The 19,632-nt window shown below is 42.7% G+C and overlaps 1 protein-coding gene across 1 annotated transcript in view; it reads left to right on the forward strand.

The window, feature by feature from the left end:
- Positions 1-19,632, forward strand: part of DCLK1 (doublecortin like kinase 1) — a 393,955-nt gene that overhangs the window by 363,571 nt on the left and 10,752 nt on the right. Inside the window, exon 16 of the mRNA XM_062194372.1 lies at positions 7,913-8,026. Within this exon, the coding sequence (XP_062050356.1) occupies positions 7,913-8,026 (114 nt within the window). The remainder of the gene's footprint in view (positions 1-7,912; positions 8,027-19,632) is intronic.

A 19,632-nucleotide genomic window follows, 5' to 3' on the forward strand; every position in this document is an offset into this window, starting at 1 on the left:
GCTGGGACTCAGAGCAATGCTCTGACGTGAAATGACACCATCTCAGGCAGCAGCTTAACCCACTGTGCCGTGATACTGGCCTCAAAAATAATAGATCTTGATCATTCTGGGAATTCAGGAAAGAGTTGAGTCATTTCCCTCCTACCCAATGATTCTTTATTGGTAGAAGTGTGGGTTACTGATAAGGTTACAAATTGAACTGATGATTCAGAAAATTTCTTTTTTTTTTAAGATTTATTTTATTTATTTGAAAGAAAGAGTTACAGAGAGAGGTAGAGACAGAGAGAGAGGTCTTCTGTCCACTGGTTCACTCCCCAAATGGTCGAAACTGCCAGAGCTGAGCCAATTTGAAGCCAGGAGCTTCTTCCGGGTCTCCCACATGGGTGCAGGGGCCCAAGGACTTGGGTCATCTTCTACTGCTTTCCCAGGCCATAGCAGAGAGCTGGATCCGAAGAGGAACAGCAGGGACTGGAACTGGCGCCCATATGGGATGCCAGTGCTTCAGGCCAGGGTTTTAACCCACTGCGCTACAGCGCCAGCCCCTCAGAAAATTTTCTTATTTGTAATTAGGGTCAATGATCCTTATTATACTATTTCAGATGCATTGCTGTCATTGCACTTTGATTTTCAAAATGTTGACCTGCCTTATCCCTTGTTGTTCTCCTGAAGCTCTAGGAGGCAATAATTCTGCACATCTGTTTTAATTCAAATTGTTTTCCCAGATTTGCTGATGAGGAAACTGGGCTTCAATGGAATCTAGTTTGAAGCTCAATAGAGTCTCTAGTCTGAGAGCTGGGTTTTGCCCAAGGGATTCAAATTTAATTGATCTGCCCTGGGCATCTTGGCATCAAGACTTTCAAAAACTCCCAGGTGATTATAATGTGAGACCAAGTTGGAGAACCTTTGTCCCAGGAAAAGGACTAGTTTCAAAGAGTCAAATACAGTTATTTAATCAATTCAAGATTTCCAATCACCTTCTTGACCTTTGCATTGTATTTTACCACCTCTATCCACTTAACTACCCTTCTTAAAAAGCACTGCTCAGGGACCAGCATTGTAGCGCAATGAGTTAAGCTGCTGCTTGTGATGCCAGCATCTAAAATGGGTGCCAGTTAGAGTCCTAGATGCTCTACTTCCAATCCAGTGCCCTACTAATGTCCCTAGGAAAGCAATGGAACATGGCCTGGGGTCTTGGGCCCCTGTCATCCATATGAAAGACCCAAATGGAGTTCTAGGATCCTGGCTTCCTGGTGGAAGATCTCTATCCCTCTCTCTCTCTCTGTAACTCTGCCTTTCAAATAAATAAATTGCTTTATTTAACAAAGCACTACTCAGCCAAGATATTCCAAAGGGGGAAAAAACAATAGGAAAAGGAAAAAAATCCAGGAGCCTTAAAAATCTCCCAGGATATTCCATGCTAACTAATAAACACCAGCACTGCCCATTTGGTGCAGCAATTACAATGCTGCTTGGGACACCCGTGTGCCGTATCAAAGTGCCTGGGTTCAAGCCCCATTGCCACTCCTGATACCAGCTTCCTTCCTGTTAACCACACATTGGATGGTGGCTCAACTAGCAGGATCCCTGCCATCTCAATTGTGCTTTTGGCTCCTGGCGTTGGTCTGGCCTAGCCCTGGCTATTGCAGATATTCGGGGAACGAACCAGCAGATGAGAGATACCTCTTTGTTTGTCTCTCTCACCCTCTGTGTGTCTTTGCCTTTCAAATAAATTAATTAGATTGTTTTAAAAAGTTGGCCCTACCCACACAAAAATATGGACACATTCATCTCAAGTTGTTAGAAATTAAGCAAACTCCAATGCCACTGCAATAATATTTGGAAACACTTCTCTGTGCTGGTGAATTATCCATGATGACACGGAGGTTCACTTTCCATTTGTACACCTCATCTTCTCCTTGCTCCGAAGTAGATCTTAATTTACTTCCCCTGTCCAGTGGAACTGTAGACACAGAGGATGCACCAGGCCATCCTGATGAGGGTCAAAAGACCTGGGGTGCTGTACACCTGGGGATGGTTAACCAGAATCACGGGGCAGCACATAGGAAGGTGAAACTGAACTGCACTGGACGAGGATGCTAACAAAATTGGAACTGTTTAAAAACTAAATCCGAATATTCTGGTAGTGAACCGTGCAAGACTGCCATGCTTCTCATAAATTTACTGGTATGATATAGAGGCTGGCAATGAGCAGACTGAAAAGCAGATCCATGATTCAAAACCGAAAGTTCATGCGGGAAGGAGGATTTTCTAAAGCATGACCCCTGAAATCATTTCCCCAAGGACCGAGGGGAATTCACTCTACTGAATGACTTCACATCCGAGCCCCCCCAGCTCCACCCCCGCCAGACCTCCCCACAGCTCTTCCCAGCAACCCCTGGAGAAAGGGGAAGCAGGAGGCTAGGTCTCCTACAGACAGCTGTGAGAGTTCATTTTCCATTTTGCAAACTAATTTTGTCCTTGTCAGTCGCAATGCTCTGCCAAGTGGTGGATGGCAATTTCTAAATCAAAACCCACTAACCTCAAACCACAACCAGCCCGTGTCAAACTTCAGAAACAACTCCCGAACCAGAACGTATGGTAATAATACTCGAACTATTTGTAAAATACTGCCAGGTTTGTCACGTTTAGAAAATTCATTGCACATTTTTGGCACATAATCTATTCTGAATAATGGTGATAAAGATGTATATATAAAAATGTATGTTTTTAATGGCCCTATTTATTTTATTGATGCAAGACAGTAAGTTAACTAAATCTCCATCATGAACCCGTATGGCTCAGGTACAGTTTAGATCCCAGCAAAGCCAGTTGTTTATGTCTTTTAATCCAATTAGACTGAAAGCCTCCGAAATTTATGTGGAAATGCTGCAGGCTCTTTTGTTGCCATGGTGTGTGTATATATGTATGAGTGAGGTAGTGTGTGTGCATGCCTGTGTGTGTGTGTGTTAGCTCCTCTATCAGAGACCCCTTATTTCACTGGGGAAAGAAAGAAACCTGAAATGTTCTAAGATTTATGAAGTCGAAAGCATCTCTGACAACTTGCGAGAGTTGTTTCGCTACTTTCATTGCTTCAGTGTGAACTAATAACCCAAGGGAAGCTCAGAGCTTCCCCAGAATTTAAAGTTGGAAGGCTGAACATCTGGGCCCCAGCATAAAAGAGTTGCTAGAAGCCTTGACAGATTAGGACGGTTCAGGGCTGGACAGTGATGACGCAGTCCGTAGCCAGAAGGTAAGAAAGCAGCCTCCTGGTTCAAGAGCTGGCAGCACGAGACACGGCAGGGACAGGTGACTTTCTGGCAAAGGTGGTAAGGGTGGGGTCATTCAGCAAGTGACAAATCTCCCTTGGGAAGTTAAGAAGGGTGCTCCTGTGGAAATCCAGAGGTTTTTCTCCATATTCACACCCAGCCTGTGCCATTACAGCAGCACACAACTGGCCCGGGGTGACTTCACTTCATCTCATGTGAGCCAGGCCTTGAGTGCCGCCTGCTGCCAGGGGCCCCCTGAGCCCCAGCCCCCACAGGTCACGTTGCCATGTCCCAGAGAGGTGGACCCCCAGTCTCTCTGTTACTCTAAGTCTCAGTGTTCCTCAGGGCCCCCTGAAATACTCGTTATCCCTTTCACTGACTTCCAAATGCTTCCCAGGCTCCCTGAGTCCTGTCCAAATGTCTCGGGTGTTTTCAGCCTCTAATTCAATTCTCACTCCCCTCCACTGCTGTGTGTCTTGCATCATGGAAACAGTGATTCACCGAGCATTTCCATTCAATATTTATGGAGCCCTCTGACAACCAGAAACTGTGCTAGTAAATGTCCTTGATAGAAAGAATCCACACTTTGGGACCTCGTTCAGTCCTGACTTGACCACTGTGTGACTTTGAGCAAATGACATTACTTTGAGCAAATTACAAACTCCTCAGTTTGCCCATCTTCAAAATGAGACTATTTATGCCAGCCATAGATGATAGTCTGAGAATGAGATCATCTATGTACATCATTAGCACAGGCTCTTGTAACAGGTGACTCTTTTTTATTATGATTTATTTATTTATTTGAAAGAGTTACAGAGAGGCAGAAGCAGAGAGAGAAAGACAGGTCTTCCATCCACTGGTTCACTCCTCAGATGACCACAATGGCCAGAGCGGCACTGATCCAAAGCCAGGAGCCAAGAGTTTCTTCCAGGTCTCCCGTGGGGGTACAGAGGCTCAAGAACTTGGGCCATCTTCCACTGCTTTCTCAGGCCATAGCAGAGAGCTGCATTGGAAATGGAGCAGCCAGGATTCAAACCGGTGCCCATTTGGGATGCTGGCACTGCAGGCGGTGGCTTTACCTAACCCTATGCCACAGCACTGGCCCCGTGGTGACTCTTGCATTACCTTCTTCTCCCTGTGTTTCTCTTTTCATTTGCCTTGCCTACACCTCAAAGCAGGTTTTACTTCTTCTTTCCTTATTTCATCTTACCTCAAAGAAACGGAAAAACCTACCCAGCCTCCATCAGCAAACTGCTTCATTTCTACCCCTTGTCCCTGTCCCTTCCTCCTGTCTCCAACCCTCCCTTTCTACCAGCTTCTTAACCTGGGACTAAATTATGCTTGAGTTTCTTTTGTCCTACAAATCTTCCCCTGACCCACTTCCCATCATGTTTGGCAAACTTTTTAATCAAAGCTGCATATAACACCCTTTGCCCGAGGTATCCTGGAACTCTGTTGAGAGATGGTGAGAAGTACAGTTGCAGTCTTGGGAGTGAGGCACAGTGTGCGTCACAGCATCTAAGTGATGTTTCACTAGGCAGTCCTCCAAGTTATGCCAGAAGCATACTTCCAATATTTCTAAGACTCTCAGGCTCATTTAACCTCTTGTCAAATGTGTAAATGCTCGCAAGAATTCTAACTTAGAGGAGGTTGCTTGGCCTCCCAGTTAAGACACCCACCTCCTGTATTGGGGCTCCTGGACTCCAGGTCCCGACTCCTGCTAATTCAGACCCAGGAAGACAGTGTTGATGGCTCAGATAACTGGGTTCCTGCCACCCATGTGGGAGACCAGCGTTGAGTTCCTCACTTCCAGCTTCAACCTTGGCTCAGCCACAACCGTTGCAGGCATTTAGGGGAGTGAACTAGCGGATGGGAGTGCTCTGTCTCTCCCTTCTTCTCAAAGAAAAAGTAAAATACATACATTTAAAAAAAAAAAAAGATCTACGTTAGATTGCAAGGGCAGTTGTGTGACTAAAATTCCAGGGGTCTCTTCTTCATCCATTTAAAAAAAATTTATGGCCCCACTGAAATTTGTCCTGTATGTCAAACTTTGAACCAAAAAAAAAAAAAAAATCCTGATTCTTTGTGATTATAATCAAACTTCTCATTCACTTGCAGAACAGGATAGTGCACTGTGGAAAATGTCTGATTAAAGGAGGGAAGTCCTTCCCAGTTCTTACCTTTAGACCCCTTTTACTAAGAAGCACTGCTTCGATCCTAATTGAGACTGATGCTTCCATCTGGATCTTTGTGGCCAGACTTTTCCTGATCTTTCAGCTTTGTCTGCCATTACTCTCTCAGGCCAGAGGTGAGCTAGTTGACTCATGACTTAGCAAACATGCCTGTGACTTTCCAACAGCATACACTGCTCTCCAAAATCCCACCTCCCCTCCATTCTTGTCATCAAGGGCCAGGTCAAACCCCATAGCCCTCATGAAGTCTACTCTGCTTGCCCACAAGAGAACATGTCCTGTCTCCTCTGAGCTCCCTGGATGTCTCTGGCTGAGGCGTGAAGCTGCACTGCCTGTGACAGCTTTATTATCTTGCTGACTTGTTTCTTTACTGGACAAGGCGTGTGTATACTTTGTTTCCCAATTAACTCTTCAGGATCTGAGGGCAGAGATCATTTCTTCCCCCTATGCCCTGCCATCCCTGCCATAGCCCTTGTCACCACAGGTGCTTTGTTCACCCGTTTCTCTTCTCTTCTGAAGTATAATCACACTCAAATCAAGCTTCAGTCTCTGACTCTTTCTACAATACATAAATAAATAAAGGTTTATGTATTTATTTATTTGAAAGGCAGAGTTACAGAGAGGCAGTGGCAGAGAGAGAGAAGTCTTCTGTCCACTGGTTCACTCCCCAAATGGCCAAAACAGCCAGAGCTGGGCTGATTTGAAACCAGGAGCTTCTTCCAGGTCTCCCATGTGGGTGCAGGGGCCCAAGGACTTGGGCCATCTTCTACTGCTTTCCCTGGCCACAGTAGAGAGCTGAATCGGAATTGGAGCAGCCGGGTCTCAAACTGGTGCCCATATGGGATGTCAGCACTGTAGACAGCAGCCTTACCTGTACACCACAGAGCCGGCCCCCATATATTTTTAGAAAAGCTTCTTCCTCCAGATTTGGTGTCAGATGTGTCTTAAGCATATTAATTATTTCTTCTTCTAACCAGTAATGAACAAGTCTAAGAATATCATAAATTAAAAATCCACTGTGTACAGACACTGAACAAGTAAGGAAAATTTCGTACAAGAGGGCAAGAGTTATATAAATATATGCATGGTATGTTGGATAAATGAAATATACAAGTAATTATACCTGCTGTCACCCAACACAAAGAAATATGAGTAGTACAGTTTGATACAATGGAAAGGCACTGGGAGTGATGCTTGGAGGAAAATATCTTGGAATAGGTCACTAGGGACCCAAGTTTTAAGGGAGCACAGGGTCACAAGAATTGAACCCAGAAGAGCATGGTTCAAGCCTATTTTTGTCTATCATTTCCCTACCACCTGCTTATGGCTTCCAGTATAGACACGTAGTTAGTATTAATTGAATAATTGAATGGCCAATTCTGAAAGAAGTAAATCCCATCTGGAGAGACTGGCTCATACAAATAGAGCAAGCACATCATGTTTAAAAAGCAGCAAATTGATTTTTCTGGGTATAGCCAAGGAATTCAGTGCAAAATGATTGGGTGAAAGGAGAGAAGAAAAAAGAGGATTGGCATTGGTCATGTTGCAAGGATTTTAGTTTTAATAGATTGTAGCACTTTATTATCCATTCATTCACTTAATCAGCAGTAATTTATCAAGCATCTACTAGGTGCCTCTGCAGCATGCTAAGACCTGGGAATTCCATAGTGAACAAAACACGATCTTTGCCTTTAAGAATCATGCAGCATTCCTGTCAGGAATTAGTAAATGGCCGCTCGTTCTCATGGCCCCAGGTATGGCTATTCTAGCAGCACTTAATACAGGACAGCCCTCTATCCAGCCTCAGCCGTGGGCGGTTGCTGTGGGGAACAGAGTGAGCGCCAGTGTGGGATATGTCATCCTGACAGATGATTTGAAGGCAGTAAGGATGGTTGTAATCATAAGGAGGAACTTTCCTCCTGGCGGATTGTCTGGGATTATAGACAACTGATTGAGTAGCTGTGATACAAACCTGAGTTTATTTATAGCCCTATAGGAGCACATGTTGCCAGTTTCCTTGGTTTTGGGTCTAAATGATGGGCTAGGAGGAAAAAAATAAGAGATTCATGTTGCTTTTTTTTTGTCCAAGTTAACTGGTTCTTTAACATATGTTCCTAGAGCTGTGAGTGTAAACAGATTTTACTAGAAACCAAAATCAGCATTTTTTCTTTAATTTAGAGCAAAACCCTTAGGGTCAGATGACACAGAAAATTAATTTTACAGTAGAGGTGGAAATGAATGAGCAGTGTGTTCAACAACGGCGTTTGATAAGAAGACATTAGTTGCCTTACTTCTGGTGTCTGAAGAGTTCTGAGATCATTGCCTGGCAGAGGATTTTGGTCGCATTTTCTATGAATCTAATGTTTCTTCTTTCTTCTATCTCTATCTCTATTTCTCTCTCTCTCTCTCTCTCTCTCTCTCTCTCGCTTTCGCTCTCTTCCTTTTTTTCCCCAGGATGATGGCCTCCCAGAAAATGAGCATCAGCTGTCAGTGGCTGGAAAGATAAAGAAGCATTTCAACACAGGCCCCAAGCCGAACAGCACAGCAGCTGGAGTTTCTGTCATAGCAGTAAGCATCTGAAATATCCACCTGTAACTTTTCTAAAGCAGCCCACCTAAGAGACAGGCATGACTCGGGAGGTTCCACCCAGAGACAGCAGAATGGGTCATTTCTTTAGACAGCTCAGCCACTTAATGCACTGGAGGAGGAGTGAGGCTGGTCCACACAGTCTGTGTGGCTGCAGCTCATTTTCCTGGGCTCACATCCTGATCCAACCCCTCCAGAGTGTCTTGCTGTAAATACTTTTTTTAAAGCCGAAAACCTCCCCCACACTGGACTCTGTGCCAGTGCAAACATTTTGGCCCCAAGGCAAAGAGTTCAGAGTGTCCTGTGGCCAGGACCTAGAAAGAAAGGGGAGGTGAGAGAGCCGACGTGCAGGGAGAGATTGGAGGAGTTCCATAGATCTTTATCCTAGTCCTGAAGAAAAGCCTACACATCGCAGGAAGCTTACGCAGTCGGATTTTCAGTGAGAGGGAGATGCTGTGAACACCCAATGAAGTCACGATGTCTCGCTCCTTAGAAATGTCTGTTCCTAACATTGAAGTCTTTTAGCATTCACCGTTTGATGGATGCAACTGTAGAGAAGCTTCTCGTCTCTCCGGCTCTGTACACATAGACGTACACTACATGCAATTTGCTAACAGCTCTAGGCAAAGATTAAATTGGGCCGAGAAATAATGAAACCTCATACTTCCTGGTGTCAATTTTCTAGGGTAAATATATTCAAGGACCAGATTGCTGGAATTTTTAATAATTTCCTCTTTTTTCGGAGTACATTTTAACAGCATATTCCATGGGAAAAAATCACTTGAGCTGCTTTTCTGAAGACACTTCAATGTGGAATTTTTAGAAATTATGAAACAGTACCTCATGCTTATAAGCAGTACTGAATGTTTCACTCCTGTGGATGCTTTTAATTTACTTTCTTTTTTGTCTGTGCTAGAGCTCCAGCTAGCACTAAAAGATAAATAAGTGACCTGTTCGATACAACCAATCCCAGATGTAGGTGACTAAATATTTGATATGGGCTTCCAGAATGAGCGAATGGTACGAACACATACAGACTCACTGTTGTACTGTTTGCTTTCGTGTTTCTCAGCTAAACCCTTTCAATAGCAGGTTCCAGGTGTGTGGTAACTGGCACATGAGCAAGCTGATGGTGCTAACAGAGTGCACACCCTGTCAGAGGTTGCCCGAGGCGGCTGAGTTTTTAAAATCCCAAGTTGTTCTCCATGCCCACTCTCTTTAGTTCTTTCTAAGAGAACTCAACTTCGGTGTAAACTCTCATCCACGTGTTTTGTAGATCGTCAGGATTCTTTGTTATCAGGGGATATTCAGTCAAGTCATAGTGACTCTCCACTAACCCGAACATCCTGGACACTGGTTTCATTTGTTCATGCAAGAGATAAGTCCATTCCAAACATGTGATCCCATGGTTTTCTTTTGGAACGGACTGCCAGCACGCTTGTCCATGAAACGCACTGCTCTTCAGAGAAGGCGCCTTCTCCACCGCGGTCATTTGGTTTTTGCTTCCTTTTCCCTTGGTCTTTTGTTTGCGTTAGCCTTTGGTTAAGTTTGCCTTGGTTGCTCAGGGATGCTTTGTTCACAGTATTCTGGGAGTCTGGCGATGACTAAGGGCAGAAACTGCAGGGCAATTTCCAGTTGACAGACAACACGTATTTGAAAGGAAATCCTATTTTAATCAAACCCAGATAAATTCTGAAGCCTAATCCATATGAGTTCATTAAAAGTTCATCTAAGTGCATCTCAAAACACTCCAGCGAGTATTTGGAAATCAAATTTCCACTGATTTTTTTTCTTCTCCATCACAATTGGACCATTTTCAATGTAATTTTGAATGCAGGTTTCTTAGTTCAACATTAGCATGCTTCCCCTGGAAAATGCACAAAATGGACAGTTGGCTGTGTGATGCTGAGGTCCATGTTAGTCACACACTTAATCTTCTTTACTTGCTACAAACTTTTTTAAAAAAATAATTAGTAACTTCACACAGATTCAAAGTAATTGACTAGTCTGGGGAGAAATACGTCTTGTAAAGTGCCTTGTCAGCTCTTTAGCACAAGTCACAAGTTCACTACTGTCATTGCTATGTCCAGCATGAGGCAGAACATCAATGTGAATTGCACTTGCTTCAAGAGAAACTGGACTGGCATAATGTGCATTCACTCGGCTTCTCCAGAATGCTTTTCCCTTCTAAAGCATCCCTGCCCTTCACAAGAACCTGTGCAAGGTCAGAGGTCACAGGACAGGGCTGGGAATCAGAAAATGGCCAGTGTGGTGGCCCTTGTTATTACCTTTCAGAATGTCATTGGATGAGTCCATTCATATTTCATAACAGTCTTTCCGTTCTTAAAGTGCAAAGGTTAAGTGTCACAAGGAAGAGAAGCCTTGGCATCAAACTATAGCGTGACTACCAAGAAACAATATTTTGTGGTGAGGTAGGATATAAGCAGAAGCTAGAATTATCCTCCTACGTGGGATATTCTGGAAAGATCATTTGGCAATTTAAAAAGTCAATGTAGTTATTAATTCATTGTATCAGAAAAAGTGCTACAGTTAATGTAGCACAAGCACAGTAACGAAGTCTGTTTGATGGATTTAAAAAAATACTAATTTCAATGTAAGTTCTGCATTCAAAAAGAATTTTTTCCTGGGCATATGTGCTCTCCCCAGAAGCTATAAAATAGTATGTTTTATTTTAAATTTCCTCTATCATAGCACTGATATTTTTGAGATCACATATACCATTTAGAAAGTTTTTTTAATACCATTTAAAATAGAGTGTTTTTCTTTCATTTTGTTTCAGGAAATCAGCAATTAAATCTTTGGTCTTATAACGTATTTCTCCTTCCTTAGTTAGAAGTCTACCTACCTGCTGGAGATCAATGATTTTTACAGAGCAACTCATGATGCTTTTCTTTCTTAGCATGACAAAATTAAAAAGAGCATGCTGTCATAACAAACAGACTGCCTGTGCAGGAATAATTTTTGACACGAGCATAGTTCCACATGTACTTGTAGTTCCAAGCCATCCTGTTTTTTGTTCATATTGTCATTTTGTTCTCTGCTTCCCACCCCCTGCATTATTAAGACGAAAGAAAAGACAGATGATAAGTTTATATTAAGGTTGCAAGAAGGCCTTGATTTGTCTAGCGAGAATAATCACCAGCCGCATCTCATGAGGGTCCCACGGCCCTTGTGAGAGAGGGGAAGGTGTCCTGACACAGGTCACACAGTGTGATTAGGCAGAGCCCTATCATTGCCCTTAGAACGGCAGCATTCTGCCTCCCAGAACTCCATTGTCTCTCTACTACCTTTCCCAGTAGTTGGGGGATTAAAAAAAAAAAAAAGCAGAACAGGGAAAGGGAAACAAAAGGTTATTAAAATGCAATTTATAGACATAAAATGGAATTAGAGATGACATTTTAACGGTGGACTTTTTGAGAGCAGAGGGAGGAAGGGAGGTATTATTAGATTTGCTCAGCTTGATGAAGAACCGATGACTAAGATGTCAGTTCCAATTTATTTTTCCTCATTTAATGCTGTTTATTATTTTAACCGATAATTTTCCTAATGCTTTAAAGTTCTTCTTTTGCATTTTGCTCATGCAAATAGAACATTTCAGTCTAATTGAACAAATCCATACTAATCAGCGTGCACATAATTGTGATACGGGGAAGCCGAGTTCTAAATGAGACCTTATGTCCTGTAAAGTAACACTTTACCTCTAGATGGCAGTAGAGAACTAGTTACTAAGTAGCCACCGTTGTGGACTGAAACCGAAGTGCACACCTTCGTCTTCCAAGGAGCAAGTGTACTTCAAGGTTCTTTTTGCTCTCTCTTTTTTTTTCTTTAAAAAATGAAATGTGCATCTTTAAAAATAGGAAAACCTCATATTGCTTTCCACCAACACCAGGAGAGCCTAGTTTATAATTAGACCACCAAATCTCCCCAGTGGTTTTTAGGTTAAATGCCTGGTAGCCAGCATGTTTTTAAAATGCCTTTGTGAATTTGGAAGCAGGGGCTGTCTTCAGCATCACAGCAGTGCATTGTTCGACAGAACTCAAGAGCCTCTGTGGAAAACAAGGCGTGCAAATGGCGTCCTCTCATGGGCAGAACAGGGGAGTGGGCATACAGCCTGTTGTTGAGTCTTCCTGTTTGGGGATGGAATTTTTATTCCCACGTAGCCAAAAGCTAACATCTTAGTCCAGGATGAACCACTTTGAAAGCATATCTGGCCTTCTGTTTATTGATCTGAAGCACTTCACTGTTTATATGCATTTTTAATATAGTGAAAGATGTTTTTGTTGCATTTTTTCATATTTTTGTATTTTTGACTGCATTACACTGTATCTCTTTAGTTCAGAAATGTAATTGATTCACCTCTAAGAATAGATGTGTTTTTGAAGATGAGCTCCTAAAGACAGAAATCCAAACTGCTGTGATTTATGGGCTTTCAAAACATGATTCTTTCCCTCTTTTATTTCCTAGCTATGAGACCCTCAAAGTTAAACCTCATAGGGTAATATTTGGGGGAGGGTCCAATCTGCTTTCTCTTAGGTGGCTAACGTTGATTTAAGTGCATTATTTAGTTATAAAGCATTTTCCATTCAATGGCATATGAAGAGGTGTTTATATCTTTTGAAATTGCAAGGACTTTATTAAATATGCATTCAAAAACGCTGTGACACCTAGATCTATTCTAACGAATTGACATTCAAGAGAGTCGTGAGGGACTAGTCTCTTTTGTTTTTTATTTTTTGGTTTTGTTTTTTTCGTTTTGTTTTGTTTTCAAAGTGTGGATTTAAGGCCTTAGCTAGTTACCCTGCAGAAGGGGCATTGTGACAATACCTATCTAGTTAGTGAAGGACAGCTTGGTCTGGAGTCTTAATTCTTTAGCACAATGTTGATCCACTGAGTTGCCCCCATTTCTCTCTGCTCAGCTGGACCACGGGTTTACCATCAAGAGATCAGGGTCTTTGGACTACTACCAACAACCAGGAATGTATTGGATAAGGTATGAGATGGTGCAGCTCAACAGTCAGTGTTTCCATGGCAACGTGCTGGCAGTCTCCATTAACCAGTTCCTTCAGTGGATAAACATGCTTTTGATTTGTTATCCAGTCCATATGCTGCTTTATCAGTTTCATTTTAATCTTGATTGAGATGCCACACCCCCTCATTCCTTTTTTTCACCCATTATTCACACTGACATTTGCCAGCTTTCTTTCCATTGCACATGCTCAGTATCAATTTCCCTTCTGGTTAAAAGGACAGTATATTTAGTGTTAATGCCAAAGCATTTTCCTGATGTTGCTGATTAAAGCAATGATTTCCAGTGCTCTTCTGTCCCTTAACAAATGGAAGAACAATAGCACCTTAGTTTCTATTCTATAGAAGCATATACTGTCATTTTAAAATCATCAAGCCCAACCTTGACCTTCTGAGATGGATGAAACAATGCATTTACACCTTAGTAGTAGAAGCGCCTCCAAGTACAATGGGCTATACAATGCATTGTGTGTGTTGGTAATCCTGTGTTTTCAAACCCTCCACCTTTTTGTTTTGTTTTTGTTTTATTGTTACCTCTCTTCCCTGGAAATCCCTCTATGTACTAGCTATTGCATGAATTTACTTTTCAGTATTTGTAACTGTCAGATTATTTAGCTGGCTTATCTGCTCAAGCAAAAGGGTCTCTGGGAGGTATTGATTTTTTTGTAACTGGGTGAAGAATTCTATCCAATCATTTTCTATTCCAGTCAATGGCCCTGGCATTTCCTTCAAGAAACATCACTTGTGTCTCTTTAAGTTATCCACAAACAGGATGGTTTCTGATGGTTTGAGAAATGAACTCTGGGAAGTCCTAGGGAACTTTTTCCTTTCCCTCTTAATGTTTCTCAAATGATCTCCAGGTAAAGCTCCATGTCTTAGCATTTGCCAAGAAAAATTCACTGGTTTTGGCATTGTTTTCCCCAAATGATGGAGCCTGTTATGGTAATATAGTGACTGCCTGGCACTGTTTCATGGGTTAGACTGCCAAGTTTTATAGAAAAAAAAGTAGATATGTGTGTGTGTGTGTGTGTGTATATATATACATATATATATTTCATATCTGTATATAATTTTAGCCTCAAGTTTTTACTCCTAATTATTTTTCTATCATTAAAACACTCAAAACAAAGAACTTAAGGAAGTCAAAAAAGGGCACGCTTTGACAGATGATCCAAATATACCAAGGTCATGATGAATTCCAAAACTGCTTAAAGCAAGGAGACACCCAAACCTCAATAAGGTATTTTTAAAGTCATTTTTATAGAGAAAGCTGTCTATCTTTTTCAGGTTGATATACATGTAGGAGTCGCATATCCACCTTTTTATTGACCTAAGTAAATTACTTTATAGATGTAGAACTTTATTTTTTTACCTTGTGGGAGCGAAGGGTTGAATTCATCATAATTTGCCTTGGTGCACATTCTGACTTTTGAATTCTTAAGGTGCAAGATGATTCACGCATCATTTACTTTTTACTAAAAGACAAGATCCATGCAGAAAAGTGCACACCTCATGAATACATGCCCCAGATTCTCACTAACTGACCCTGCAGCACCCAGATCAGGCTCAGAACAGTCCTCGCACCCCAGGAGGTTCCCCCAGGCCCTTCTAGGAAGGTCACTTCGCCCCAGGGGTAAACACTGACCCTGGAGTCTATCTGCATTAATTAGCTTTGCCTGGTTTGTACTTTCTATAAACTGCATCACACCATGCTCCATCCTTTTTTTAATTGCACGTCTCCTATCCTCAGGCATATTAACCAGACATATATGTGTAAAGTTGATATACAATTACAAACGGGCATCAAGTATGTCTAATTACAGTTGTGCATATTTGTCTAATAAAAATCACGTCTAAACACATCTAATCTCCCTCCCCAAAAAAGCTAAACTTGTAGAAAATTAAATGACTAAATTTGCAGGATTAAAGGTAAGAATAAAATGCCAAGTGAACACAATAATTAATAAATATAGACAAGTATAAAAGAGCATTTAAGGAAAATCCTCGTGATGGTTCCCATCAGCCGACAAAATGACACATCACTGAATAATGGGCAGGAGCAGATGGGAGATAATCTCTTTTTTCTTCCACACATAAACTGCTCTGTTTTCCAGCTGGGGGCAGTAACAACAATGTTTATAGTTAATGCCGTACTAAACAGCGCACCCAGTATGTAAAGCTAAATTGGAGAAAGGATGCAAAAAACTCATTGGTGTATATGCTTAATTAGGAAGTTTTATAATGCCATTTAGCCCCAGAACGAACACACTCTCCTCACTGATTGCAAATGCTTGCCTTTTATCTCCACGGAAGTGGGAGCATTTGTCTAACCACAGTGGCAGCCAACTTTCCAGCATAAACAATCATTACAGGCGAACATCCCCATCCCAATTGTTGTGTTTACAAGTGCTCAAAGCTGTTTTCACTGCTCAGAGCAGAACGCTTGGGAGTCCCTTGCTTTTTGTAAGGCAGCTCACATCAGGGGCTAGGCTGGAAAAAGCAGCTCCTTGGGGTGCCCAGAACTGGCACTTCCCACTTAATTGGCTTTATGGTGACTGTGCAGAAGTGGTGGGGGCCCATTTTCCTCCTGCTCCTGCATCCTCTGCCTCGGGCAGCAGCATCCTCCATTTGACCAATTTATCCAGGAAGGAGACTTTGCTCCGTCTCCCAGAGTTCAAGGAGGGTATGGTGCAGGACTTGAGCTCACTTCCGCACCCATGTGTCCCAGGAACCTGTCATTTTTCCCCACGGAAAACCCTTGGAAAGCATTTACATCGTCACGTATTCCTCCTCCTGAAAATGCATCCTCATCCAAAGAGGATGCTGCCGCACACCTTTCTGCCTTTCTCAAGTGGCCAACAACAGTCAGAAAATATGTAGACGGGGGCAACAGCGAGGCTGGGGCAACCCAATTAAATAAAGCAAATATCAAAACAAGACATGAGCTAAACATGTTAAATAAGATACAACAGGGAGGTGAGCTAGGACAAAAGCGTGGTTGGGTTCCCAGGCATGACGTGACTAAAATGTGCATATTGGATCCGAGCACCATCCTGAAACAGTGAGTAATGAGGCAGAGCGGTGGCAGCCGCGCGCCGTCTTTGCAAGGCTATTAAATGCTGTCATGCTTGGTTGTTAAAAGGAATGGGGTCAGTTAAATGCATCTTGCTTGGTGCAGGTTTGAAAGAACCATTTCTGTGGAAGCCAACGAGGAACCACAGCGCGACGTGGCTGGCCTCAGCCAAAAGTAGCCAAACACACACAGCAGGTTGCTGTGTGGTGCAGGTTGCTGGGTGGCGAGTTCTCCCTGCTGAGTGTCATTGCACTGCCAGAAGGGAGGGCAGAAGCCTCTGTTCCTGCAAGGGATGAGCCATCCCCATCATCTCCCGAGGCTCCCTTTGTAACAGAATGGTTGGAGGATGGTTAATTTTAACACAGAAAGGCAGAGCTGTGAACTTCCAAACCACTCCAACTGCCATGACAGAGTAGTTTAGGGAAAGGAGTGAGGATTGGTCTAGCAGTTGTACCTTGGTACCCAAGAATGAGTTATTGGGCCAAGAGCTTCAAAAGACGAGTGAGGGTCACAAGCAATCATTGAAAGAAGCATGGGGATAGTGAGCCATCTGTTGATTCACTGGTGGAGGTTTTATTTTATTTTGTTTTGTTTTCAGAAGTCCCTTAAAAAGAATGCAATGACATACATGTATCTTTTTATAATTTAATGTACTTATCAGAAATGAGAAAAATCATTGCATTCCAAGTCCTACTCATTGGGTATAAGTTGTAGTGGGACTTCATACCTTTTCCTAGGATGTTTAATGATTCAGTATTCATTAGAAATTATGTGGCATTATTTTTATTTTGATTCAAAAATGAGCACCTGCACTCTTTCTACATATTCATTCCTGCCATCCTTTGCCAGTGTTCCTTAATGACGTTCACTGATAGGATATAGACTGTAGCAGGTGTGAATGTGTAGGAAAGAACACATCATGAAGAACTTAATCATAAGTATCATACACATTTATTTTATCAAGAAAGAATATAGATGTCTGTACGCTGGAGTCAAACAGTTCTCAGATACACGATAAACACGTGCCACTTCTAGAAAGTAAAGTCTTGAAAGCCCAAATGAAACAAACTTGATTAAAGATCTGCCACCCAGTGTTCAGAGAAGTTGGGAAGCCTTGGGTTTGGATCCCCTCTGCCCCACTTCCTGCAGAGTGGCCTTGAGCAAGTTATATTCTTTATCTAATTCTCAGTTTTCCCACCTGTACGAAGGCCTTCCAGATCCGTAATGAGGGTTAAGGCAGTGGGTTATGCACAGTGCTTTCCCAAAGGACCTCAGACAGGGTTGCTCTGCATACTCCTCACTTCCAGGAGGAAGCCGCTGACTCCCCGGTAGTCACAGACATTCCCGAGAAAACTGCTCTCTCTCCAGATCAGAGCAATTCTTATCAAAGTAGAATCAAGAACTTTTTTTTTTTTTTTTGACAGGCAGAGTGGACAGTGAGAGAGAGAGAGAGACAGAGAGAAAGGTCTTCCTTTTGCCGTTGGTTCACCCTCCAATGGCCGCCGCGGTAGCACGCTGCGGCCGGCGCACCGCGCTGTTCCGATGGCAGGAGCCAGGTGCTTCTCCTGGTCTCCCATGGGGTGCAGGACCCAAGGACTTGGGCCATCCTCCACTGCACTCCCTAGCCACAGCAGAGAGCTGGCCTGGAAGAGGGGCAACCGGGACAGGATCGGTGCCCCGACCGGGACTAGAACCCGGTGTGCCGGCGCCGCAAGGCGGAGGATTAGCCTAGTGAGCTGCGGAGCCGGCCAGAATCAAGAACTTTTTTGATGCTCTAATTCAGAACAACTGCTGAATCACTTATAAGGTAGATTTTTTGAATATAATATTGAATTTCACCTGAAGTAACTATAGCCAAAAATCCTGATGAGGCATAAGTCTAAAATGCTATCCTACAGGGCAGGATTGGCAAATTACAGCCAATGGGCCCAATTCTAGCCCACAGCCTGTTTTTGTAAATAAAGTTTTATTTAAACACAACCAGCCACGCTCATTTACAAATTAACTATGGCTGTTTTTGCCCTACAGTGGCAGAGTTCACTAGTTGTGTCAAAAAAAAAATCAGATGACCTGAAAGTCTAAAATATTAACTACCTAGCTTTTTCCAGAAAGTTTTCCTACCACTGGATTCGGAAGCTAAAGTATCTCAGTGAAGAGGGATCACCTACAATGAATACAGCTTCCATGAAATCAGGGATGGTTCTTGTTCCATTGCCTCACAGAATAGCTGGCACATAGTAGGCCCTCAATGTCTATAAAATTAATAAATAAGTGATTGAACTCTAAATAAGAGAAGGACCATTAGCATAGAGAGACCTTGATCTCCCACGTAGGTGTGTTTTGAACAGTTTGGAGTGCTTCAAAGGTTGGGAAATTAAATCACACCTCAGATGCTCTAGGATAAAACCCCATCTTTAGCAACCCAAGAGTAAGCCTTTGGGCAAGGCTGAAATTGTTTTTGCAAGAAAAGGAATAAGCCCTCACTCGGAGAGTTCTGAATTGTCAGATGTCCTAAAGACAAACTGCTCCAGTGGCCGTTCTTCGTTTACTCCTATGAGGAACAGCACGGTGGCTCAGAACAGCTTCTGTAAGGAACCAGAGGCTTTCGAGCAGAGGGAGCTCATGAAAGGTGTCCTCTGGAGGCCCGAGCTAAACACCCACCATGTGGCTATAATTTTAATCCTCTGATGGGAGGCCATCAGAAGTGCATTGCAGAGCAAGGCCAATCTGGGTTCCAATTAGACCAAGGTCAGCAAGAGAAGCCTGTGTGTAAGATGAGCAGGCAGAAGCCTAGGCTGGCCTTCCCAGGAAGATGACAGAATAACACATAAGATAGTCACGCCCAAAAAGTAGCTTGGAAGGCCACTCAGTTGCATCCCACAAAGGCCTCTGGCCATTAAAGGTCATCTTTACTTGAGGGAAAAACCATGGAAACAAAGTAAAACAGAGAAGCATGACAGTGAGCCTGATAAAATGAGAAGGGCGGATATTTCAGCTGATTTCTCAGTTTATTTTTACTAGCAAGCAAAGCATTTCCAAAATGGCAAGCAAATTGTAACTCAGTCCCTACAGAGGGAGGGCAAGCAAAGGAGCGGGTTCTGAGATTAATACCCCAGCAGCTGCACCCCCTGTTAGTCTCCTAGGTAGTATGAATAATGGATAGACTAAAAGGCAACATGCACAATAATGTTCTTTTATTAATGAAATGAAGACTATTTGTGATGGCTAACAATAAATTAAGAAATGCAAAAAAGGGAAAACAGTCAACATTTGCCTCTAAAAAATGCAGTTACTTAAATCCAATAATTACTGCCATGACAGAAAACATTGGCTCACAACTGAAATGAGGTACATCCCTTGTGAATCCTGCACATATTGCAGAACAGAAATATTTTTTGATCCATAGACTGTAAGGGCTATTGTTTGCTAAGAGAAAAACACAACCCATTGTGGTGGATTGATGGCGATA

This window comes from Lepus europaeus, chromosome 6, assembly GCF_033115175.1.
Source record: "Lepus europaeus isolate LE1 chromosome 6, mLepTim1.pri, whole genome shotgun sequence".
Lineage (NCBI taxonomy): Eukaryota > Metazoa > Chordata > Mammalia > Lagomorpha > Leporidae > Lepus > Lepus europaeus.